General features: G+C 27.3%; 2 protein-coding genes across 4 annotated transcripts in view; both read right to left on the bottom strand.

Annotated features, from left to right (window-relative positions):
• Positions 1 to 44: 44 nt before the first annotated feature.
• On the bottom strand, positions 45 to 2,970 carry LOC111040512 (MOB kinase activator-like 3). Its single transcript, XM_022324447.1, has 5 exons — positions 2,734 to 2,970; positions 2,490 to 2,640; positions 1,398 to 1,625; positions 1,202 to 1,317; positions 45 to 315 (listed from the first exon to the last, which is right to left on the bottom strand). Exons 1-5 carry the CDS (start codon positions 2,773 to 2,775, stop codon positions 181 to 183), a joined length of 672 nt encoding a protein of 223 aa, XP_022180139.1. The 5' UTR covers positions 2,776 to 2,970; the 3' UTR covers positions 45 to 180.
• A 2,651-nt stretch (positions 2,971 to 5,621) lies between these two features.
• Positions 5,622 to 27,403, bottom strand: part of LOC111040482 (Down syndrome cell adhesion molecule-like protein Dscam2) — a 68,294-nt gene continuing 46,512 nt past the window's right edge. The window contains exons 2-32 of one of the 3 annotated variants that reach the window (XM_022324412.1): positions 20,181 to 20,247; positions 19,646 to 19,786; positions 19,394 to 19,573; positions 18,944 to 19,255; positions 18,590 to 18,889; positions 18,232 to 18,525; positions 17,760 to 18,167; positions 17,540 to 17,701; positions 17,182 to 17,475; positions 16,992 to 17,111; positions 15,699 to 15,872; positions 15,438 to 15,588; positions 13,796 to 13,944; positions 13,596 to 13,727; positions 13,368 to 13,535; positions 11,988 to 12,326; positions 11,745 to 11,891; positions 11,495 to 11,650; positions 11,289 to 11,428; positions 10,927 to 11,232; positions 10,082 to 10,202; positions 9,918 to 10,016; positions 9,661 to 9,846; positions 8,317 to 8,619; positions 8,095 to 8,241; positions 7,907 to 8,032; positions 7,664 to 7,833; positions 7,052 to 7,124; positions 6,689 to 6,856; positions 6,443 to 6,614; positions 5,622 to 6,355 (exon numbers count right to left, since the gene is read on the bottom strand). In XM_022324412.1, the coding sequence (XP_022180104.1) occupies positions 6,226 to 6,355; positions 6,443 to 6,614; positions 6,689 to 6,856; positions 7,052 to 7,124; positions 7,664 to 7,833; positions 7,907 to 8,032; positions 8,095 to 8,241; positions 8,317 to 8,619; positions 9,661 to 9,846; positions 9,918 to 10,016; positions 10,082 to 10,202; positions 10,927 to 11,232; positions 11,289 to 11,428; positions 11,495 to 11,650; positions 11,745 to 11,891; positions 11,988 to 12,326; positions 13,368 to 13,535; positions 13,596 to 13,727; positions 13,796 to 13,944; positions 15,438 to 15,588; positions 15,699 to 15,872; positions 16,992 to 17,111; positions 17,182 to 17,475; positions 17,540 to 17,701; positions 17,760 to 18,167; positions 18,232 to 18,525; positions 18,590 to 18,889; positions 18,944 to 19,255; positions 19,394 to 19,573; positions 19,646 to 19,786; positions 20,181 to 20,235 (5,823 nt within the window). In that variant the 5' untranslated portion in view covers positions 20,236 to 20,247 and the 3' untranslated portion in view covers positions 5,622 to 6,225. Of the gene's footprint in view, positions 6,380 to 6,442; positions 6,615 to 6,688; positions 6,857 to 7,051; positions 7,125 to 7,663; positions 7,834 to 7,906; positions 8,033 to 8,094; positions 8,242 to 8,316; positions 8,620 to 9,660; positions 9,847 to 9,917; positions 10,017 to 10,081; positions 10,203 to 10,926; positions 11,233 to 11,288; positions 11,429 to 11,494; positions 11,651 to 11,744; positions 11,892 to 11,987; positions 12,327 to 13,367; positions 13,536 to 13,595; positions 13,728 to 13,795; positions 13,945 to 15,437; positions 15,589 to 15,698; positions 15,873 to 16,991; positions 17,112 to 17,181; positions 17,476 to 17,539; positions 17,702 to 17,759; positions 18,168 to 18,231; positions 18,526 to 18,589; positions 18,890 to 18,943; positions 19,256 to 19,393; positions 19,574 to 19,645; positions 19,787 to 20,180; positions 20,248 to 27,403 lie in introns of all 3 variants that reach the window. The other 2 variants (XM_022324413.1, XM_022324411.1) reach the window with 2 other exon arrangements.

Here is a 27,403-nt window from a genome sequence, read left to right as displayed (position 1 = left end):
TAATATGTATTTTATATACATATATTATTCAACTCTTAATTTAATTAACAAGGTAATATTTATTTAAAAATATACATTTTTAAAGGTAACAAAATTGTAAAATAAATGCCACATAGTATTTCTTAAAGTATATACAATTATTTTAATTAATACCAATTCTGGTTACAAAATCTTAAAATCTTATTCATTTTGAAGACAGTCCTGGCACATTTTCGATGTCATTTCCATTAATGGCTCCAATTCTTTATTTATGACTAGATCAAACTCTGTTATGAAATAATAGAAATGCTTGTAACATGTATTTACGTGTGGTTCCTGTAACATAAAATACAATTACAAGTATAGGAATATGTATCTAGATAAAAACAATCTGTAGATATGTTAATAATATTTTAAATGGTAACTAAATAAAAAAAAAAAAATGAAATGTAGCTCATTACAGTATTAACTAAAAACATATTTACATGAATCTAATGAAAGAAACTGGGGTATTTATTAACAATCTTTGTATTATTGAAGATGCCTAGGACTGTGGCTACAATCTAGCTATATTACACTGGTTCATTTTTACTGCGAAAGGGCTTCAAGGGTTATTGCAATATGTGATATGAATTTGTTTTTGATATTTTACAGCATTTAATCATTTTGATTTAGGACTATTATTTATTATAAATATTACGCATTGCCTTTCAATTTAATGAAATAACCCCATCATTCTCAAGTTTAGAAGAAACATACAAGATGTTAAGCTATGTGCTAAACGATATTACAATTTCAAAATCCCATCTCTTCAATGAACAAACAGTTCATCTACAATAAATATAAAATGATAATTATAAGATACTTAAGTAATTTAAATTAATAAGCAGTAGCATTTAGTGATGAAGTCATGTTAATATAACTTAGAAATTTATATAATATTTATTTCTTGAACTAATAAAAATTGTTTACTGACTGAATGACTAGAGCTACAGCTGTATAAAGATTTATAAGAACCGTACTATAAAACAGATACAAATTATGCTGCCCCTGGGTGTCTATATTTAAGTGCTTGTTCTAATTTTACTTGCACTTATCGTTACATGAAATAATTCATTAATATGATTACTATCCCAAATTTGAACTAATTAAATATGTAAGAAAAAACATTGTAAGCTGAACATTTTATTTTATTTTTGTAGCAAAATATAATAATACTTACTGCGCCTATAGATATAATTCGATCAAAATGATGTATATAAACGTGGACAAATACTCTAAATAATCGAGTAAGTATTTTTTTGCAAAGTGGCATAAAAGTCTTGGGAAATGGTACATCTATTGACAAATACAACAAAAGTATAACAGTTTTAATAATGTTAGGTGTACTCTTATTATAAGACCTCATTTAAACATACCTGTAGATACTGGAAACAGGTTCTCATTATTGATTTGTGCTTCAATCCAATCCATGAGCAGCGAAACATACTGAGGTGCTGGTAACGGTGTAGGTTTTTTAAATCTGTCTTTATCAGCCCATAAATACTCAAACTTTGGCCCACCGCTCATGGTTGGACAAGATGTATCACTGCAGTAGTCACAAACAGTGCCATATATCAAATTTATTCGATTGAAAAAATCGACCACTGAAAATGAAAATTAGTACTTTGTTAGGACTCGGTACGCAAAGACAATATTTTAACAAAATAGAATGTTCGGTAAATTACTTATTGTCTATTTTTCCGAGAAAAAAAATATTTTAAGATAAATAGAGTTCATTGTATTTGTTTGTAATATGGTTATTACTTAAATTCAGGTATTGCCAGTATCAATAATAATTCAGGTAAAATAAGATCCAATTTCATACATATAAATTATATTTACAAGAAGATAGTAGTTTATATTTAAATGATTCACATACAAAACACAGGAATAGGTGAAAAATAGGTTTCATCTATAATGTGTGGAAGCCATAGACTTTTAACAGTGAAAATATTCATATACAAGTACAGGTATAGCAACACCTTCAAATTTTTATTTTTAGTTAAGTATAGATTATGCTTTAAATCCTAAATTTTATGTATAATATTTATAAGCTAAAATATTATTGAACATTTTTTTTTATAATCAACAGTATATAACTAATATGAACACAATTATACTAAGTAGCACGTGCTCTATGTCTGTGATTAGTGTTATACAATTAATGAGAATTATTTTGAATACATTTTAGGATTATTAGGGGCTATATAATTTTTGTAAAATATGTGGCAATGTGCAAAATAATTATGACTACATGTCTGCATATCGTATATTTAAGTATATGAAAAACTTGTTTACCTATTTAAACCCTAAAACATTAAATAAATATTCAATTTAGTTTTAAGAGGATTTGGATAGCAAGTATATTCATTGAATTTTGATATAATTGGTGAATTGGGCTGAACTTACTGTTATGATATAATTTTTTTTTTAATTGTAAATACAAATTTAAGATTTAATAATAATACCGTGAACAGCAATCCAATCATATAAGTCTTCTCCCGGTGGCAATTGCACTGCGCTCCTTAAATTTATGCCGGAGTTTAATGAAGCTTGTGCATGTTTGTACAACGAATAACGAAGAGTGCCTGGTGAAAACTTTTTCTTCGGCCTAAAAGTCTGAAAATATATTTTTAATGGATAATTTAATACTGCCTGCAGTAGTTTATTTGTAATATAAATATACCTATAATACAATATTTTGGCACTTACTTTTCCTTTTTGAAAGAAATCAATAAAACCACCAAAAGACATTTTTGGTTTTTGGTTGAATTTATAAAATACTTTGTGGATGAATACTGTTCCGAACAATTAAAACTAAAATTAAATTACAATTAATAGTATACAATAAACAATAATTAACTTAAATTTAAGTGGTTTTCCGATATTTTATCTGCCCATTTTAATTTTTAATACACGAAAGATGTACAAAACCAGTGCATTGTGATAACATTATCAATTGTAATTTTCTGATAATATGGGATAATCAAGGTTAATAGATAGTAGAGATTGACACTTGACACTACAACAGAAAAATACGACCTACTCTCACTGTTGTAGTAATTGTACATTTGCATAATATATCTAAAACTACACTTACTCTTAACGGCCTTTATGATCTTATGCCTTCATAATTAATATAATATTATATTGTTCTGTGCTCATACCACGATACCAGTGGCGTAATTATGATGCCATTTTTTTAATAAATAGATATTAAATTCTCTTGAGCACTGGGCTTTAAAATATTTTAAGGTTTTAAAATAAAAATGCCTCAAAAAGCTTAAAATGCTGAAAATAATAGCGAAATAACCTTAAAATTTTAAATTTTCAAAAAATACAATTAGGTGCAAGTTAAAACTTCTTTTTGTGTTACAAAAGTGCATGAAACGTGTATTTTATACAATGAGCATCACGTGGCTAGATTAGGAAAACAATTTAAAGTGCATTGAAATCCCAGACAAATTTATTAATAATTATGAATTTTTAAAAAATTAATAGGAACGTTTGAATGACCTTAGTGCATTGGGATATAATATTGAATCTTATAGATCTAACATATAGGTAGGTACTAGACATTGTAACAAAAAAAGAAAAAAAGAAATGTGGACTTTACCTATTTTATGAATAATATATTTAATTTAATTGTTTGCTTTATTATTTTTAAAAACCAGTATAAAACCATTTAAGATTTACCTCATTATTAATTTATAATAATTAATATAATATTATGATCTTTGAAGTTTAACGAACAAGGATGATGAGAGGGGCATAGCCCCCCGGCCATTATTAGGGTTATAAAAACGTATATCCCACCTCGGAACCAATTCCTAATTACGCCACTCCTTTGACGATGCACATGAGCACATGAGTACACAATTGTATAATTTGTTCAAGCACCCTCTGGTTGTTTGCCTCAACGAGTTCTGCCAGTTCTGATATTGACTATTATAACACTAACTCATATTGCCATATATTACTACCATCTACCCAGTCACGACTCGGATAACTGACTAGAATACACAGGATAACAACAAAACTGCCTTAGTTTTAATATCATAACAAGGAAAGCTCTGCGCCAGTCATCATTTTATCCTTGTTATGATATTAAGACTAAGACACTTATGTTGTTACATCGTTACATGTTATCCTTGTCAACCCGACTTTCCTTATTAATTAAAACTTTGATATGTTGCAGCGATGTGCGAACTAATGATCAGTATATAGACTGATATTGGTATGTTAAATTTTATTAACTCTCGTGGACTAGATTCTAAAAAATGATTAAGGATTATAATTATCTTGATTATATTTGATTTTTAAAGTGAATTTGCCTGTGAGTGCTTTTTAACTTAACCAATCTTTGATATGCTATTATGCTAATTATTGTGAAGGGTGTTATGGGTAGGTATAATAAGAATATTGTGATTGTACACTGCTGATTTCAAGGTGTGTTCCCAATGTTGTAAATTCTTAAAATTTATTTCTATTTTTTTTATATGTTTTTATATTACACCATCACAAATCCACAACCCATATTCTATATACCTATACTACAATATAACTCATATAGGTACTATGTGCTGTTGAACAATTTTGTTTTTTGAGTTGATCTCAGATGAAAAATTCCAATTTCAAATGCATTACCGACTTTATTTTATACAAAAAACAGAACCTTTTATTAAAGTCTTCTACATAAACCATTTTTCTATCAATACAAACGTCAATATAAAATAAAAAAATTGCAACAAAGTATACATAATTAACATTTTAATAATATTATAACTTTTAACTGGAAATAATATTAATGGAATTTATCTAGGTACTAAACTTATACAATATAAGTAAATGATTTATTATATTTATATATATCATAGTGTATAAATATACTAAATAATATACTTTACAAGTATAAAAACCGTTTGTTCCAAATAACATACCATATTTGCAAACAGTTAAATACTACAACAATAAAATATGTACCTATAGGTACCAGTTACGTAAAAATAATAATGAAATAGGTACACATATTTATTGAATCTCTTATTATATAATTGAATATAAGAACACAGTTGTAATACAATTCAGATTACAACTGTACATTTCGGTGTTTTTACTAACAGAACAAAATAACAGTTACCTAATTCTTTAATTTAGTTTTATACCTCTAAAACTATTTTCTGTTTGCTCATATAACAACAGCCTAAACATAATTCATATTTTAATATTTAAAGAATATTATAAAAAGAGAATATTATATAGTAATTCATATTATATTGTAGGTCCCTACACGAAAACTTTTTATAAGCATAAAACATGCATTACGGAAATTATAAAGTGAATAATCCAAGTATGATATTTTATTATCTATTATTAATCTTTATTATTATTTATTATCTTATGACTAGCTTAACACATAAATGACTGAATAAATAATTATATTATGTATTTAATTATATGTATTATATAGTGCATGATAGTACCATTTTGAGCTTGACATTCCATTAAAACCATAGCTCATGATTCAGCATATACTTGAATAAAGTCAATATAGGTACTTAAGATAATTTATAGGATTCAATTACGTACCTATAAAAATGATTTTTTGTTGCCTATTTTATATTCTGTAGGTAGTTATGACAAATTGGTAATGAAGTTGAATTATTCCATGATTTAATGTTGATGAAACTAATAAACATATTATTTTGGTGGAAAATAATATAAACATATATATAATGTATTTATACAGGGTATATTTCAGTTTTTAGCTTTGACTAGAATTAACATTTAAAATATTTTAATGGTAAAGAAGAACTCAAAAATAGTATGTTGTAGTTGTTTTAAAGAATAGAAACTTATTTGGATTTTAAATTATTTTGAGCAACTTATGGAGATGTTAATAGATTTTTAATTAATTAAAAATTATATGTTTACTCTTAAACTATAAAATATTTATAGAAATTAAATAGGTTGTATAAATAATTGGTTTTATCGATAAACTTACAGATCAAAATATTTGTGAAATGTATTAAACTTAAATTTAGATTTGTTTAATAAGAGGTATAAAAGTTATTGGGTATTAAAGTAAAAAATATTATATTTTGAGTCTTACAATAAACAAAAGTACAAAATGTAGGAATTAAAAAAATTGTTTTAGTCAAATACAAATAAATAAATGTTGCGTTGTATGTATAACTAAATTGACTAGACATCTATTTGGAATGAAGTCTCTTGTGTAAGTCTTCTAGGTGATCTTCGTTGATGAGACGATATTTTTGGGCGTCGTTCATATTCATTTCCTTCGTTTTGTCGCATTGGTCTAGAGTCTGAAAACCTAGCCGGAGGATTTAAACGCTCGCTAGAACCCAAAACGTGTATTATATTCTATTTAAAATTGATGAAAAACTATTAAAACCTGTACCTAAAATTAATTTCATCACTATGATTTGAAAACCCACTGTTATTCTTCAGTGACCTTTTTGTAAATATTTGACTTTTTGATTTAGGTTTTCGGAGAGGAGGAATTACAGAGGGTTTTCTGACTTCTGCTATCGAGGTCTCTGACGAAGAGCTGGTGCCTTCATTACTCACTTCTATAAAATAAACTCATTATAACTGTGTATTATTAACATATTTTAATATTTAAGGTACAATATTTTTAATATACCTCTACTCATTCGGTGTCTAAAGGAAACAAGTTCTTGACTTGCTGATTGATTTCGTCTTGCTTCACCATTGTCAGAGTCACTACCGTGAGTGTCATACTCTGAAATAGGTAGGTGAAGTGTTAGAATCCGCTTTACCTCAGAATCTGTACTACCTAAATTGTCTGATTCTGAAACAGACCAGTTCTTAATGTTTATTTTTTAATCCTTATTATATTACTATATTACTACTATTCAAAATTCAACTTAAATAGCACCTAATTAATAGAAACTACTTAATTTTAAATAGTGTATACACACTACAAAATATGTACAAAGAAATAAAAATCTTATCTAGGTAGATTATATTTTTAAATATTTATCACCTTGACTTTCGGAATGAGGATCTCTAAGTTTTCTTCCTTTTTGACGGACTTTTGTGTATTCTGGCTCTTTTCTCTAAAACAATATTGTTTCAGAGAAAACGTTTGTTAAATTATTTATAATTTGTTGAATTTTTTATTTTCATATTAGGCGTATACAACAGTAATAAAAGCATAACATAAGTAAACAGTTTAAACATAGTAAAATAAAATAAAATAGTAGTCCTGCAGCTACTGACGATTTGATCTTACCCATTTTATCAAGCGGTTTTAGAGCGACTGCCACCAACATTTTTTTATAAGTTTGACTCTGATTTTCTGTCTGTTGTCTAATAACATATTTAAATAATCTATAGAATCATTTGGTGTTGGTGGCAGATGAACTGAAATCGGTTGATTTCTTATAATCCCCCCCCCCTTCCCATAGTAGATCTACACTTCTACCAATTTTTTTTATTGCATTCAGGAAGCCCATTTCTAAGGACCATAAAAAATCATGTGATCTTATATGAGTTTGGTCAATCTGTTAGTAGCTTCTGGAATATAAGATAAACTAAAGCCACCTGCATTTGTTGAATTATAGTTAAGATCGATAAAATATAATATTTTATTTACTTGAACAAAATTATAGGGTTCGGAAGTTGATGCTTTTGGTTGATGATATACAAATGAACCTCTAACTGAATGGTATGGACCACTGTAAATATTACCACTAAACGTACTTTCACCTTGTGGTTGTTTGGCAAGTTCAAATGTTGCATACGGACAAATTTCATCCATATATTCTTGAAATAAATGAATAAAATATGTATAATGTATATAATAGTTCAGTAATTTTGTAACATAATTAAAAAATACCAGTTGAATCGGTTTTGAACGTAACAGAATCACAACTTAATGTTTGCTGCGATTGCCCCCTGACTGAATATCGTTGATCACGGCTCCGTTGGCTTTGATCTCTAACTGATTCTTCATCTGAGCGTTCTGGTGTAAATTTAGATTTAAACAATTTTGGTCATGTAATATTAAGTCTGAAAAATACTTACTCATTACTTTATAATAGTATGTAAATGCTGCAATTGATGATACAACGACTAAAGCTATTATCAAAGAAATTGCAGTTGTGATTGATGTAAATACTGAAGCTTCTTCGGGTGCCATTTCAGTATATAAATCAAACGGTATAACAGTCGCTGTGTAAAAATACATGAAAGAAGATAAATTATTATTTATCCTTTTTAGTTATTTAATAAGATATTCAAAAATACCTCCATCAATAGTGAGCGTGGTGAAGTTATACAATGCATACGATGACCCAATATTGTTGTGTGCAATAACTTTCAATTGATATTTAGTTGCCGGCTCAAGACCTTCAACAGTATACATACGTTCTGTTGGAATTACTGGTTTGCTGCCATCACTTAAAATCCACTCATCAGATTTTTGTTTTTTCCATTCAATTGTATAATATAATATATCACATCCTCCACTTCCCCACAGATCAAACCAGGCGGTCACTGATGAGCTATTATATGTTATTGCTTCAGTTGGTGATTCGGGTGGAATAGGTACTGTGGAGTTATAAATGTTTGTATTTTTATTTGTTAATATTGTTAGAGCTATATTGTTTATATCCAAAAAAGTTGTCTGGTTCAAGTTGGTAATATTCTAAATATTTTTCTTCTTTATTTAATGTTTTTTTTTAAAATATTGAATTGGATATGCGTAACTAAAGTATTGGTGAATAATTGAAGGTTTTTATTTTATTTTATAAAAACTTCATTCGGTACAGTAAAAAACCTTAATTTTGTCAGTAGCTTAAAAGTATTTCAATTATATAAATGTCAAAATACCTAATTTGGCCAGTTGACAGTAATTACTAATGTTTTTGTTTTTTTTTCATACTAGTATTATTTTTCAATATAATATAATTCTTAAACAGTCCCTGATGCATAGTCCATCTCGATTGGTTTCCTAATTATTGTTTATTTTCTCTTTTGATATTCTATGTGCGCTATCTTCCTTGAAAAAAAATGTCCCCACATGTCCGGATTCCATTCCGTATATTTTCTTTTCAATTACAGCTTGTCTATAATTTTCCCTTAGGTCTGTTACTTAGAAAATTGTTGAATGAATATCATCTCAAACTTGCTTTAAATTTGGGTAGGTTTCATTAAATCACGTATTCTTTCTAATACAACTAATTTTATCAAGGACTCTCCACTTGCCCAAATGATTCAAATTAAAGACCTATAGGAGCCCATTATACAACTTGAATTTTTTTTTATCGACACATCGACCTTACGATATTACGTAAAAAGAAGAATTAAATTAGAGCCATAAGCAGTACAAGCCCACAACTGCAATCACAACACACAAATCAGCATTACTAACAACCTTCAAATCCTAATCTTAATCGTTGTGCCAATTAAACTGTGCCTTAGTTAACAGCCCAGCTCTCTAGCCATCTTGAATTTTTTCATATGTAGGTAAACTTAGTTTTATATTTTATAATTTTCTTATTTGTTTATCACATAGTTTGTAGTTGTATTATTATCTGATGTAATTGTGTCAGTTGTCGTTTTACGTTAACTATATAAATAAATAAATACCTGAGCCTTTGGTATATGATGTTAAAATATCACATGGTAGACCTGTTCCAATTTTGTTGTAAGCAGTAATATACAATTGATACCTTGTCCCACAAAGTAATTTTTGTAATACATGAAAATGTGTCTTTGCATCAATATGGATTTCTTCCCAATCACCATGTTCACGTTTAAAATTGATTATATAACCTGCAATTTCAATAATTCATAAAAATTCATAAAAACTTTTAAGAATTGTATTAAGCAAATAATTAACTTACCCAATATTGGTATGTCTGGTTCAGCTGTATCCGTCCACTTCAGTTGTAAACTATCGGTTTCTTCTAAATAGACAGTTAATTTTGGAGGTGATGGTGGTACTATAATTTATATACAAATGATTATATTCGTAACCAATAAATATATTATTTATGAGGATTGTTACCTCTAACATTAACTGCGTATGAAATTTCATCTTTCCCATGTGTATTCTCCACGGCACATGTATAGTTTCCTCTATCTGAATGTTGTATATCGTGTATAACCAACGACCCATCTTTGTGTATCTGAGGTGAAAAGGGTAATTGTAAAATCAGGACCATTATACAAATTATGCACACATGTTACCTAATATATATAGGTACTATATATTGCATATAATGCATTATTACTACATATATATACTTAACTATATCAAAATAAAACGAAAGTATAAATACATTTTGTAATAGTACACTAGTAAATAATAAGTAATAATCATAAATTAAGAAATCCTTATTCATGCCAATAAAAAAAAAACGTCAATGAAAATTTGATAACATCGTATAATTTTCTTTAATATCGGATTTATTACCAACTAAACAATTATTATATTTTTTAAAACAATATAAGTACAACATTCAAATTTGCCTTGTACCTATGACTGAATAATTGATATTTTAAATAGATCATATGCTTTCCCGAGGAAGTTAATGTTATTGGTTCTATCGAATAATTTCGAGAACATTTTCATTTGTCCCTTATAAATATATTGATAGGTACATTTTTTTAAGGAGCCAAGACAGTATAGTTAAGTTTTAAAAATAAAATAATTAGTCGAACAAATCTATTCTATAATTGACGACAAACTTTTCTTAATGGAGTATAAGCAATATGTTTTAAGCATAGAAAAAAATTACAATATGCCACTATAACATACAAAAATATTATTCAGAATAAAATTACTTAATCTAACCGAACTACCTTAAATTAATATCAAAATAATTTAAAGCAAAATGTGTGATGTGTAACCTGATATCTCCCACTCGAAATGATTGATCGTCCACCTTTTGTCCATATTGGTTGAGGATACGGTATACCTACTCTTTTACAGCTTAGTGTTACATTTTTCTTCCATCGCATAATCAAAACTTGACTGAATGATACTATCTGAGCGGAGATTTTAATTGTTGGGAGTACAGTTATTGTCCTAGTGCTCTCACCTTCCCCAACTTTAGTTAATGCTTTGACCCAAAATTGGTATTTGGCACTATCAATGATTCTTGATGCTTCAAAAACCTCAATAGATGGGCTGAGTATTTTTTTTATTGGTTTTGACTAGAAAAATTCATTCAAGTTATTAAAACAATTTAGAGAATAATATTTATGCTTACATCTTTGTGGCCGCTTAAAATTGATATGTATAAAATATAACCCGTCAGTCTCCCATTTGGACGAATTGGCGGAAGCCAAGATACAACTATGGTTTTTATAGAACTTATAACTGCTTTGATATCTGCTGGTACTGAAGGGGCTAAAATATAAACATAATACAATGAACTCTGTGTGTGAACTTTTAAGAAAAAAATAATTGCATTACTATCTTCTTCAGTTTTGCAGTAAATTGGATCACTTTGAACTCCGTCTCCTTTATTCGTAAATGCAAATACTGATATGCTATAGTTTGTATATTTCAATAAAGCTTGAATTGTTGTGTATTGTATAGTAGTAATTTTTGTTTCAAATTCATTTTTTTCTAAACAACAATACCACGTATATCGTATAATGTATAAAAATAACTGTATGACTTATTCAATATAATATATAGTAGTTTTGATAAATACACTTACCGTACCAGTCTTCTGCTGGTTGATAGGATACTTTAAAGCCTTGTATTTTACCATTGCGTCCCGTTGGCGGAGGTAAATCCCACGATACTTGAATGCTTTGCGATGTTAAAGATCTACATGTCAGTTTTTCTGGTGGCATTGTTGGTACTGATTGAATATTATGATAAATATAAGTAATGACCTCCTTTTACTAAACTATGATATTATATGTACCTAACATTTAATTGGTATTTCAATACTCACTTCCTTCGTCAGTCTGCACTGTAATAGGCTTTGAAAACGGTCCAGTTCCTCTGCTATTAAAAGCTTGTACTACAATCGAATACGTCGTGTACGGTATTAGACCACTAATGACAAAGTCTTCGCCATATTGAGAATTTATGTTTATAGTTTTAATAATGTAACGACTGTGCGGTATCGTTGAAGTCGTAGGATTTTGTGTATCATCCGTCGGCAGGTATCCAATGTGATATCCAATTAAAATTCCATTACAAGAGTCTGATGGAGGTGGTTCCCACATTATTAAAAGTTCTGTTTTGCTTTTAGCTTCAGCACGAATATTTTGAGGTGCCATACTAGGAACTAATAAACCATATCAATAATAAATAAATAAATCAGATTTGCAGGATGTTAGTTTAATTGAATTTGCAAATTTAGACACGTCTTTCCCTTATTATCCCATATTTTCTTGTTATTTTAATATCCAGTCTCAATATGTACTCAATACATATAATATATACTTCTATATTTAAAAAAAAAGTCATCTGATCTGTATCACTGGTTTTTAATTTTAAATAACTATTAATCAAATCGGCTTGTAATAACATTTAATTGTCAAACATCGGGGAAATGTTTACATTGATTTTGTATATTGTTATTTAATGTTTAAAAGATACATTAATATAACATCATCTTTATTTTTTTTTTTTATTTAGAATATATAGATAATAGGTATTTTAATTGTGTACATACTATTATGTGCATGTATATGTATATGTATAATGTATAATGTATATATATATATATTATATATGTATACATGTTGTATGTTTATGTGTGAAGCATGAAGAAACTTTTATTTTATTTGCAAATTATATATAGATATCATATTATAAAATTACAATACAAAAAGGTTTCTCTTTTACCTTATATCTTATATCTAGTATCTACCTATTCATTTTTGTAAATATTCGAAATATTCGTAATTAATAAATGTTTTATTTTAAGAAAGTTTACTACGGCTTATATCAATATAATACATTTGTGTTGAGCATAGAAACTAAAATTATAGACTTCAATCGAAAATAAGATTATTGATACTTATCAATTGTTTATTTCGATACATTTTATGCTGATGCCACGAACAATTTAAATACCTATTTTAAATGTAGGCACTATCATTCAAATGTTGAATCTTAAAATCTCATGATTCTAGAAGAAAGAGAGTCTTGTAGAATGGTTTAATATCACAATTTATTATTCAATTGAGATCATAGGAATATAAATTATTTACTAAAGTATATTTAATTTGTATTGATACAAAACTATGGTCTTGGCCATTTATGTCAGTATTAAGGGTTGTAGAAAGTGTAATCATTAAAATGATTTCTTATGAAATTATACCTTCTTCTTGTGTAAAAGCTTGTGCTTCGTCACTAGGTTCACTAAATCCCATGGCGTTTTCTGCTATCACTCGAATGTGGTAAGACGTTGCCGGTGTTAATCCCTCGACGGTTGTTACGGTTTGAGTCCCAGCAACAATTACTTTTGCCGGGTCAGCTACCCATAAAGCTGGAAAAATAACGATTTTCAAAGTAAAAAATGCTCTTGTTCAAATAATGTTTAACTTACATGCAACTAATTTGTATTGAACTATATAATTTAATATAACACTGTTTCCGTCGTATGGTTGATTCCATGTTATTTCCATTGACCGGCTTTGTTGATTCAAAATTCTAATATCTTTTGGGCTTTCCGGCGTCTCTGTTAAAATTATCATCGGATAAAATAAACAAAACTATGTTCATTTATGATTTATATGTATCACATACCCTGCACTATCAGTTCAATCGAATTTTCATCTTGACCGTAATAATTACTCCCGGTACATTTAAAAAAACCGGTATCGTGTCTATATACAGGCGATATTCCAAGCTCTGACATTATTCCATTATCTTTAGATTGTTCTCTTATAGTAAACCTGGAATCAACCCAAAATAAATAAACCATAGCACGAATGAAATATATAGATTTTTTTTCAAATAGTATAGGTTGTAGAAAATGTTTTAATGTTTCATACTTCTTGAATCGTGTCTTAGAAATTACATTAAATTAAACTATGATTTTTAAAAGTTCAGAATTAATTAAACTACATAAACAGATATAGATAAATAAAGTACGAAAAGTATTTAGATACTATGCGAAGTTTGATATTGATCATCTATATTGACTATATTAAGAATAACACTATATGTATAACTCTATGCAGTTAAGTTAATAGTGTCTTAGAAGAAATTACATTTGACATACATACATAATCAATATTAGCTTATAACATCTAAGAATAATATACTTAAGTAAGATTCGTAACAGAAACGATTTGTGAGGGTTTCGGGTACAAGTAAAGAAATATTACGGTTTGGCTTCATAGTTTTTATTCCTCTTGTTTTAGTATGAAACAATTTTTTTTTTTTAATGGGTTGGTTAAAAAAGAGTAAATTACACGAATATCTTTAGAGGTTTCATTGAAAATTCTTACGTTTTTATAAAATATTCTTTTAATTATTAAATACACGTTCTTGAACTTCCTAGGACCTCTTTGTATCTTCTTGTACTTACCTATCTCGTTTCATCTCCCTGAGAATTAATTGTAGGTATAGATCAGAGATGGGCACCTCAAAGTTACTAGAGGGCCAATTGTAAGAAAATTAGAATCTAGCGGGCCAGAGCATAGAAATAAAAATAAAAAAAGGAGGCCATTCAAAATATCTATTTTAATTAGTATTTATTTTGTTTATAATGTAATTTGAAAATGTAGTTCAGGCCGGATAAAATAGGCTCGAGGGCCTCCAATTGCCCAACCCTGGTATAGATAATAAGTAAGGTAACAAGCAAGTGATTATTAGAATACACTATTTTTGGTTCAAGTACATGAGCCACTCAAAACTTTTTTGTGAATTAAATTAGCATGTATTTAAAGCCAGGGCTTGAAACCGAAAATATTTTTTCCTATTTCGTTTTTTGTTTTGAATATTGGTTTTTACTTTTTCCGATTTCAATTTCAGTTTTGATATTGATTTCGGTTTTGAATGGCTTTAACTGGTATTCAAAATCGGTATCCGATATCGGTTTCAAGTCTTGATTTAAACTGCCAGGTATGGTTGTAATATCATGTTATCGAGTTCTAGTGCCCAATTATTATTCAAGTTTTATTCGTATTTGAGTTTCAGTAATTGTTTTGGTTAACATACAAGTGGATAGCGAACATTTAGAGCTATGTATTGACTATTATTGTTTTAACCTATGAATATAAGATACATTTTTTCAGTAAGAATAAATAAATAAAATAATTAAATCAATTTGGTTGAAATTTGAAAGCAAAAAAAATTTAAATAAATCAACCTTGATGTAAATAAATGTATATTAAAATGTGGAATTTAACTAAAAATTAAAACCAAATTCATGTTTCATTACCTTCGATCTATATCCCTTAAAATTGGCATATTAGTGGAACCCTTCCAAGATATTTGTAATGGTTTATCTCCTACAGCAATACACTGTATATGAGCATCATCATTAAGTTTAACTTGAATTTGCTTAGTTTTTTGTATAAACTTCACTGGAGCTATATATGTAAAAAAAATAAACAAAAAGCACTTGTAAAATATCATTATTAAACAGAACTAAGTACATACTTGTATCATACATATTATGAAAGAAAAAATATGATTTTACCATTTATTTTTAATTGTATGACTTTGCTCAATCCAGGACTAATATCGTTTTTTGCCTCACACATATATTTCCCTTCATTAGCCTTACTAGTATGCAAAAACTCCAAAGTTCCATTTCTAAAGAAATTTACATTGGGTTCATATAAAAAGTCCTTATATTCACCTATTGAATCGCCTAAAACATAAAATAAAAATCTATTTTATTCAATTATAGCATTAAACGTACAAGACAATATCTCATGAAATATATTTTATTGTTTGGCCATATATTTGTATCATGCAGTTATAAATTTATAATCACTTCCACTGGTGTTTGTCAACAGAGCTCATCTTATATGAATCACCAATTGTTTTACCTACTCTTGCTTCCAGTAACCTTGATGTATTATTTAATAGACTCACTTTTGGTACATGTATTTTTAGCAGATCATTTTTTTTAATTGCTAACAAACTGTAACTATTTTTATGTTCTTGAAAAGAATGTATTTGGTATTTTATTTCATAAGATTCTTGATATTCTTAAATGAATTTATGCTATGCAAAATTAAATGTCTACCCAAATTTTTATACATTTGTACGGATATATTTATTTTAAAGTACCTAGTGAAAATATATACGTTGTTGCTCTTTTAGTAGTATGGTAAATTTATTTTAATGATAATCTTATATAGTGGATACATTTCCAATTATAAAAATTGTATTCTTCATTTCTAAATAATCCACGAAAATATACATAGTCTATGCCAGAGGTTCCCAAACTTGTTATGGTAAGACCCATTTTGGAAATTATTTAAATTTTGGAGACCCACAATAATATCAATGACCTTTGTTTTACTACAAATAAAAAAAGAATTTTGAAGAACAGTTTATTTTATTTTTAAATTTTTAACAAAGAATTTATTAAAGCGGTAAATTGCTTTCTTTTCAATAACTACTTAACTGATTACATCTTGCTCACATATATAAAAAATGTATTATTTAAAAATGTAAAGTGACGCACTAAAAATATAATCGTGACTCACAGTTTAGGAACCTCTAGTCCATGCTATATTTCACAGGTATTCTGGTTTATATATTGATAAATGTCTACACTTAGCCGTTGGATCGTGATTGTCGAAATATCAGACATGGTATATATAATTTAACATGATAGGTAACTACCGTTGAATCAAATTTCCAACGAATCTCCAAAAATAATAATTGAGAATTTAATATTCGTATACTAAAGTTTAATAGGTATTTACAAACTATGATAAATAAAAATGTATTTTAATACTTAAATGATGTACAGTACCAAATGATTTCCTCCAAATAACAGTTGGTGTAGGATAACCTTCTGCCTGGCAATGTAACATGCACGGATAGCCCATAACCACGTTTGTGTCTTCAGGTTCAACAGTCCATTTCGGAGGAACTAAGCCCATTTATTAAAAACTTACATTATAAATAAAATATTATATACAATTTGTATTTATATTTCTCACCGTTTACTGTTAATGGTACCGTAAATTTCTCTTCTCCTGCTGAATTTGTTGCTATACATGTATAGTTTCCTGCATGTTCAGCAGTGATACGGTCTATAATTAATGATGACGAATACTCATCATGATTTCTTGTAGCTGTTCCCACTCCTAAGCCATTGTTAACGCCATCGTTGTCTTTTGTCCAAGTAAACATTACAGGAAGGTCACCTTCTACAATCTGACATGAAATGGCTGCACGCATACCTTCAGCTAAAAGGTTTGTCATGGGAGGAATTGGTAAAATTTTCGGTCGTACTAAAAATGTATTCATAAAAACAATTATTTTATATAAAATTGAACTATTTGATATAACAAATACTTAAGACTTGAATTTCCACATCTCTCCTAGACGAATGACCATGATGATTTTTTGCTTGACAAGTATAAGTTCCAGCATCTGTTTGCCGTTGAACTTGTTCTATTGTTAGAGTTCCATTACTGTAGACTTGTTGACGAAGATTAACTGGTAATGTAACTCCATCTAAAAATAAAGTTTAAAATAAAAATATGAATCGCCAATTTAAAACTATATACCTTACTCCGTTCCCAACTAATCGATTCAATTGGATAACCTGCTACAGGACACTTAACTATAAGTTGTTTTCCAGCTACAACATGAACACTGGGCATTTCCCTAACGAAAGGAACTCCGTAAACATTTATTCTAGAAGAATGTGAAACATGTGCTATTTCATTATGTGCTGTGCACGTGTACTCTCCACCATCTTCGACTTTCAATGAAGATATATTGGCATGAGCGATAACATCATCATGTGCAGTCACGTACTGGCCCACCAAAATTCTATTCGATTCAGGTATAGGAAATCCATCTAAAGTCCATGTAAACTGTGGAAGAGGATTTCCTGATGCTACACATTTTAATGATAAAGATGGCCCTGGTTGTAAAGTTTGCTCCGTAAACCAATACACAAGTTCTGGTCCAATATCTGTTAATTTGTGATTCAAATCAAATTAGACTTTACTTTATTTGATCTAATTTATTTTATTTACCCCCAAGAAGCAGTTGAGTGTTATCATGGGCCATATCCCAATCATTAGTTCCAAAACATTGATACATTCCTTGATCATCTTTATTCAAGGGAGATAACATCAATACTTGCTTATGAAGTGATGATGTCACACGTACTCTACCATTTAGTTGCATTAAGGGTTGTCCATTTTTATACCACATAATTCTATTAATCGGATGGCCATTGACTGTACATACAAACTGGACAGACTTAGCAGGATCTAAGAGTGAAGAACCAACTACTTTTTGAGGTAGTATATTAACTGAAAGGGGCTCTTAAATAAATACATTTAAATTAATAATTTTAGTATAATTTATAAAATAAATAATTTAATTTACCAGTGACAAAAACGCTATGATGAACTGTTTCTTCACCCACGCTATTATTTGATATGCAAACATATTTTCCATCATCGTCTAAACGAATTTTTTCGATTTTAAGTAGTCCAGGAATGGGTACTGATATACGTGGATCATGCACTAAGGCTTTAAGTACGTCTCCATTTTCCCTATACCATCTATAAGTTGGTATAGGAAATCCTTGAGATAAACAAGAGAGTATAAGGTCTTCCCCCACTTTAACTTGTTTTCTACTATCAGTTTCCACGACAACTCTTGGTCGTTGACTTCCAGTAGGGTCTGAAATTATTTTATATAAGTAACAAAAAAATGTTCTAAAATTAATGAAATTACCATTCACAGTGATATGTCCAGGAAAAGAACTAGCTTTGGTTTCACCAGTTAATTTATGTACAGTTCTACATGTATAACTTTTAAATCCATCGCTTGAATCAACATTATTAATGTATAAATCACCATTTCCTAGTACAAGATATTTTCCACCAGAATCAACATTAGGATAAAAGTGAATTATATCATCTTGTGTCCACGATGTTACCATTACGTAGCTAGAAGCATGCGCAGAAACATGGCATCGTAATAATGCTGTATTTCCGATACTGACATACTCAGCATAAACCTGGACGTCATAGTTTTGATTCATGACTGAAAGTTAAGTTTATTTCAATTCAAAAATATTATGGGTACCATAAATATTGAAAATGTTTTACATTTCTCATTCAGAGTCATCATAATGACATAATGCATACTTATAAATAACTTTTAAAAAATGTGTAATCATACCAGCATTAATATGAACTGCTCCACTAATAATTTGACCAACTGCATTACTAGCCTTGCATCTGTATTGTGCGCTATGTACATCATGCATGTAAGAACTTGGGCCAAAACTAAGAAATATGAGGCTACCGTTTTGATGTACCACTCTGATTTTTGGTATTGTCATTACCCTCGTTCCATCCTCTAAAAATTTAATTTTATTTAATTTAATTTTATTATTTAATATAATATTGATTAAATATAACGAAATCATACCTAAGTACCATTGTACTTGTGGCGTAGGATTCCCAAATGCAGTACAATCGATTTTTGCCCCAGTATCGTTGGAAAACTGGACATTGAATGGTGGCACTAGACGAAATGCTGGTCCTATTAGTTCGTTATTTGCCTGACACACTATAAAAACATTAATTTTTAAATAACGCGTATAATTTGGATATTAAATGTAATACAAATATTATAAATGTAAGATGCTAAATTGTTCTAAAATATGTTGATGGCTAAAACCATCTAGTGATTTATGGTGTTTCTTTAATTGGTTGTACTATGATGGTGGACAGAAATGGCTTATGAATTGAAAAAGGATGTTCTGACGTTGCTGACATCCCAAGGAAATTGACTGCGGGTAATTTCCTGTCGACAAAACTTCAACCGTGGAAATCCCACCACAGAATATTGATTAATGTTTACAGCAATTAACGTTAAGATAGTCTAGTTATCCCGTTAAGTTTGGGTCTCATTAGTATGGAAATAATCATTTGTATGGATTATACTGTGGCAGAATACTTACATGATAAAAGAATGGTGATGATATAGTAGCTGACATGTAGGCACACGGTCTTCATTATCAATCCATTCTGAAATGTAAACATTGTTAAAATGTATAGTAGGTAGTTGAAAAGCATATTATCATGAAGTAAACTACGCAATGTTTTAACACATTCTACACATATTACAGTACATCACGATGCTTGGGCTTAAATTGGATTGGAATCAAATCTCGATATTTATGTATCAGTATATACATATGGTCGAAATCGTTTTATTTAATAATTATTTTAAAAACATACATTTTACTGGATAATAAAAATTAAGTAAATTTTTTTTGGTTTTCTATATTTTGAGAATTTTAAGATACGAAATTGAAAGAAAATACAATATATTTATTTAGATGAACAATTTGTTAAACCCATAATTATTGTTAAAAAAGAACTCAAAGAAAAAATTTAAAGAAATGAATTTTGTAAGTTTTACTGTAATATATGTTGAATGTATTAATTAATTCATATCAGCTCATTATACACATTAACTATGGACAAAATTTTAAGTAAGGAATAACTATTGTGTTATTATAATTTCTATATAATTTACTCTTGGATACTTCTCATACATCTGATTTTTACCTATGTCTAATAATTAGTAAACGTAATTTACTACCCAAACATTTATAAGATCAATTAGTTTTATTATTTAGGTATTAGTAATATAATAGACAAGATTAAAACTAATTATAAATATTTTGGAAACAAAAATAATAATAATTGGAGAAATAAAAACTTAATAAATCTAATTGTTAAATTATTGTAACATAATGTAAACTCCACAATAATTGTAAATAGTAATTAAGACTCTTAACTAAAGGCCTTTGCTAACGAGTTGTATTTAAGTTCAATAAAAAAAAAAACATAATACCTGAATAATAGTTGCATATAATATATAATACTAGCTGCCCGAACTTCCTCCGGAAGAAATTATTTTTTTATAATTTAATTTAAAAACATAAGACTATTTTTTGGCTATACAAATAATACAACGATTATAAGATAAAAAGAAAAAAAAAAAAGAAACAGACATCGTTATCGGTGAATACCTAAATGAAAATAATTGGTAATTAGTTAATTATTATTATTATAATGAGGGTTCAAAACCGGTTTCCTTTGTCTCCAAAATCAAGTTAGATTCTTCTAATTAAGAATTTTAAGCCTTTACAGTTAAATAAAAAGATAGTTCGTACCGAAGTCACTAAACTAAAATAATATCTTTATGAATTTAAATACAAATTGTCAAACTGAACACAACGAAATGTCTTGATTAATTTTATCTATATTAAATGAAAAAACCTACTATATGAATACAACTATAAAGTATAAAAAAATTAAATTATGTTCATTATTTCATTTTTAAGGATTGAGTAAGATTTGAAAACATAAAGCTAAATACTACTTTGCGGTTGCTTATACTATGAAACTATAAAATTATCCAGTTATCATTATTATAATAAATTATAGTTTTATATACATTTGATAAATGTAATATATTTATTTTATTTCATGAATAAAAAGCTAAAATATATTTTTAATTAAAAGCCTATTAAAATTGAACATTATAATGATTATTGTTACGACTTATAACACAAGTTGTTTTCATTAGCAAAATTAAAACTAATAATATAAACTATTTCATTCATTCTCAATTTTTCATTTTTTTAAAATTATTTATATAATAAGAATTAATGATCTAATGATTTATTTATAGCCATTCTTTGTACAATGTGGCTATCCTTAAATTAACTAAATAAAATAAATAGTCGAATTATAATTATTTAAAATGGGAAATTAATATAAATATACAATTAAATTGTAAATACAACTATAATACTCCGTCCAATAATGTATAGGACAGTAAAAATTAAATTAAAAATAATATTTAATTTAAATTGGAAGATTTTTCAACGTTATTATACGTATCTACGCATAAAATATATTATTGAATGAATGATATACTATACTATAATATACGCAATAATATATTATGTATAAATTCACAATTCTTATATATTTTTATATTTTGAATATAATATTATTAATATTATTATTATATTAAAATTTACATTTCGTGTACATGTAATATTTCCTTACAATTTTAAGTTAGTAGTTTCACTAATTCCAATGTAATATTAGTAACTTATAAATTATAATATGGAAAGTTTACTTAAAATGTTAGTCGTAACCGCCAGCTATAGAATAAAAAAATATTATATATGGCTTATTATTTTACGAAAATGAGATAACTATGTTGTGGTAACTGAACAAATATTATTATTTCATTACACAGAATAGTTACGAGGAAAACAAATTTAACTGTGATAAAGGCAAGCATGTTGTTCAACTATGTTGTATATTATAAATATTCTTTTTAACTGATTTGATCATGCTTTATAATAAAACATCACGGTATCAAAAAAAGTCGTTTTTTTTTTATTGCCTTGACATACCACAATTATAAATTAATTAAAAAATTTCGTGTTAACAAAATATTTTATAGTCTAGCGGTCGAACAAACAAAAATACAGATTACAGAATCAAAATTAGTCTGAAGTTTCATAAAATGTTGTATTATTGTAATATAATATTGATAGTGAATAACAGTGTATTATTGTTTAATAGTATATTTATTTTATTTTACATTTCATAGTAGTTGATCATCGGATTTTAAAAAATGTATGCAATTAATATGGTAGTACCAATTGGTAGTTTATAATGTAGGTTGTATTTAATACGATTATAAGAATAATGGAAAGGTAAATCAATAAATTTACAGCTATCATATAAAAAATATCATATTATGGGCTTTGAACAATAATTATCTGGAAGTGGAAACTAAGTCTGCGTAACTACGTAAAATACGTGAATAATATATTATGAAATATTTTTTGAATAAAGTAAATATTTGAATTTGGTTTTCAAAGAATTTGATGGCTACATAAATGCATCACAGTAAAAATATTGAAAAGACAAACAATACATTTAAATCAGCTAGAAATCTTGTGGAAAGTTCAAATTAATTTATAACTTAAATTTCTAAAATTTGACTTGTATTTACTATTTGTTTTACCCTAATTTTGTTTAGATTGTATGTGTAGATAGTATGATTCACTGTTTGAGATTAATTATTATTCATTCATCATTATAAATAATAAAAGTTAAAGTTAATGTGAAGTTTTAGATTTAATTATTTCTACGTACCAAATGATGGTTTTATTTTCATGGACCTATAAATGTGTTGTATTTTTAACTTTATAAGTCTTATATTATAATAATTTAAAAATGATAGCAAATTATAATAATTCCATGTATAACGTGTTTCGGTACAATTATACATACATTTCCAATGCAATTATACCAATACAATATTGTTAATGTATTTTGATTAATATTTAATAAATGAACAAAAAAATGTTAATTGTATGTAAATAACATACATTTATTTTGAAAGTATATAACCTATGATGTAATAATAATTTAAAAAAATATTCTGCAAATAATAAATTATTGGCAATAATGACTACAATATAGATTCTAGATTACAAAAATAACAAACATTAATTGATAGTAGAACGTAGTATTCTAGTTATTAGTTATTACATTAAATTCAACCCATTGAAACAAATACATTTTTAATTCTATGAATGATTTTTCAATTCATTCGTATATGACTTGATTAAATAAATTTTCCAACAAAAGAAACCATAATATTACTGAAGACAAAATGCTGACAGAAATATATTGATTAAATATCATACAAATTAAACTTCTGTAGACAATATTTAAATGTAAAAAAACAGTTTTTTAATGTTCCCGGAATTAAATGTATACTATATTATATTAACTTGTAAATTAACATACCATAAAAATAATGTAATAATTTTTTTTAAGCATATCTGTATTTTAACGATGTATCGATTTTCAATCAACATTTCCGGATGCATGATTTACGATTGATACTCCATGCTTAAATTATTTTGTATAATATAATGTTGATCCTACATACTTCGAATACAAAGGTTATTCTTACTAGTTCATACATGTATTCATTTAATTATTTAAACAAATATAATTTCAATTAATAATTACATTTTCTTTAAAATTTATAAAATCAAATTCATCAAACAATGGTATTAGGTATAAAAATTAATTAGACCTAGACGTTTAAGACTAGGTGTATTTGTCAAGCTATAAAAGTTTTCATTAGGATTAAACTGTAATGAAAGAAATACGTTAAATTAATTTTAAGGTTTGATATGAATCAAAAGGATCAAAGTTTTAAATGTAACTAAAATTAAAAATGTTCAAATTATTTAGTTCTAAATAATGCGATTAGTGATCAGCGAACTCTAATATAATGATAAATTATATAATGTTATTTAAAATATATTCCATTGATAGATAGAGAGTCATAGTGAACAGTTCTATATTTGTGCATTATGAATTATAACAAAATTAATCTTCATTTCTTATAAGTCTAACAACTAACATTAATTGCTCGTAATATAATAATTAAATCAATTCGTGAATCGAAAGACCATTTAAAAGGCATTTAACTTTATGTTCAATAGTTGAACGGAAAGCGGTCCAGAGCATATTTTATCAAATATGGTTAACTCACCATATCTCAGACTAGTCTGAGTATAAAAAGTCGGATTCAAACATCGAGGGTATTGCCCATTTGGTGCTCAATGGAAACGAATTTGACAATAATGTAGCCGTTTTATAGTGTAAATAGTTACAGACGGGAAGGTCCTATTCTGAATTTCTGTGGTTAAAACGTGAGTCTCGTTGGCAGTTCCCTGACCAGTTTGTATTGTTGTGGAGGGATAGTAGTTATAAATCAACGATAAAAAAAGTCCTTTTCCACTGTTAAGAATCTAGTTAAATGTACATATATTTTAGTCACTATACCTATAAATTATAACGTTGCATAATGTTTGTCATCACTTTGATAAATCACCAAATTGGGTTATACTATATAATTAATATAATTAATAAATATGTTTTTCAATATTCATTAATATCTTAATCGATTATTTTATTAGATAACATTTTACAAGTATAAATAATTTATTTTATTTAATACATCATAATATATTAATACTGGTATATACGCACAACATTTTATGATTTAAAATGTTTGAAATCGTATTCGAAGGTACGTCTTATGTTTGATATTTTATTACGTTATAATTAATTCACGAAATATTTAAAATCTAAATACGTGATTTAAAAATTGCAGAAATCATTCTGCTATATTGGCTATTTAAGGTGTCGAGTGTACTTAGTCAGTCACGTTAATGAATGATGACTAATGGATGTTTTAAATTAGAATTTAATGATAAATCATTGCGTACGTAAAACGATTCTGCTCGAAGACGATATACATTTCACCCATATGTATAGCCTATACATTTAAAGAACTAATATACTTATAAATAATCTAGAAAATAATAGTGAAATTTTCAATTCTCTGCAATTATTAGTTTATAAATTACAACAACAAATAAAATTGAATTTGTCAAAAACTAGTTTTACTTTAAAATTCTTGTTTTTCCTGATTATTTTGAAAACTGCTAGGGATTTTTATTTTTTATCACCTATTAAGTTCCAACTAGATCCAATTTGACATCAGATGTCACCTATCAGAGTTAAAGATCAAAGAATTTTTCAACTGTAAAATGTGTTTGAGACACTAAAAAAGAAACACGTCATTATTGTACAATTATTTTATTCAATAAAATATAGTATTATTTAGTTCCAACTTTCAGTTGACCAGCTTCAAACATCAAAATTATATCAATAATTTAATTTAATTTTAAATTTAATTTTATGAATTAATTTAAAATGCATTAACACCCACACTAATTCAATTCCGACTTCATAAAAAAAATCAATAGTTAAAAAACAAAAAAAAATTGTCAGACATTTTGAATAAAAAATATTTATCAATATATAACTATTTACTATAATAATAATTAAATATTTTTTTGTAATCGCTTTGCTATAATTATTTTAAAATAAAATGCAAATTAAAATTAAGAAAAAAAAAAAATAATAATTATATAACAATAATATTCGCGTTTCATGTTTGGAATAAATATCGGAAAACTCCGTTCAACAAAACAGAAATCAACTTTCACTCTCAGAAAAAATTCAAAATCGAACAAACTTACAAAGACGTGCGTTGGAAGAACTCAACTAAATTATATCAATCAAATATCGCATGTTTGAATTACAATAGCAGTATATAACACATGAACTTGACAACCTCCACCGCCATCGTAATTATAATTGTATTACAATCCTTGACGGCGATTCTCTACAACCTCGCGATGGCTCAATGATATATTTTGAATAGGTGAAGTTATAGTAGTTCCATATTTTGCCAAGTACTTATGTTAATTGCCAAGCGTGTAAAATTACATGTTTCTTAGAACTAATAATTTAGACACAATTTTTATTGCAATAAAATATGATTTTTGTGATTTTTACTTTAGGGCAGTTTTAGTATAATTTAAAAAATATTGAACTCAATGTATAAAATAAAAATTTTGTTTGCGTAGAGTGCAGTTCACATTTATTTAATATTTATAGAAAATCTTGAATTTTGAATGGCGAAATACAATAAAATAAGGATGGATCGCGAGAAGATTCGAGCAACAACGATCTTATACGGTTCAATTACAAGTTACAACCACCGATTTTATTATGAGTTTTTCTAGGTACACGATTATTTGTTGTGCTATAACAGACGATCGGTTAGGTCGACTTCAAAAACAAAAAGAACTTGTGCATGCAATCATGCAAGCACAATTATATTAAATTTTGTTTTAATATATTTATTTATTATTTATTTTAATACATTTTATGCATATTTTTTTATAATAAATGTTTTAATTACAATTTTTAAATTCTTTATTTATTTTTATGCAATAACTTTACTGCCCTAATTAAGAATACAAGTTAATTACAAAGGGTGTGTAGATTCATACTTAACTATCACAAGTGAACATTTTAAGATTTATTCCCATTTCGGCTACTTATACCGGATATTATAATACCTATTCCAAACTAGGTATACGAATGGTTGGCAATTCACCCAAGAAATCTACACAACATCAACTGCAAACAAAAAATGTTTAACCACATACACATAATTGGCTGAAGTGAATATATTTATTTC

Source organism: Myzus persicae, unplaced genomic scaffold (assembly GCF_001856785.1).
Source record: "Myzus persicae strain clone G006 unplaced genomic scaffold, MPER_G0061.0, whole genome shotgun sequence".
NCBI classification, from domain to species: domain Eukaryota; kingdom Metazoa; phylum Arthropoda; class Insecta; order Hemiptera; family Aphididae; genus Myzus; species Myzus persicae.
The sequence above is the reverse complement of the archived record's forward strand: the minus strand, read 5'-3'. Positions and strand labels throughout refer to the sequence as shown.

What these genes read in the sequence shown, in the direction of transcription:
- LOC111040512 (XM_022324447.1), bottom strand. Translation starts at nt 2,775, where the DNA reads ATGTCTTTTGGTGGTTTTATTGATTTCTTTCAAAAAGGAAAA. An exon ending in ATTTCTTTCAAAAAGGAAAA is followed by an intron (nt 2,641 to 2,733) that starts GTAAGTGCCAAA and finishes ATATATTTTCAG; the next exon opens with ACTTTTAGGCCGAAGAAAAA. An exon ending in GAATTATATCTATAGGCGCA is followed by an intron (nt 316 to 1,201) that starts GTAAGTATTATT and finishes TTTATGTTACAG; the next exon opens with GAACCACACGTAAATACATG.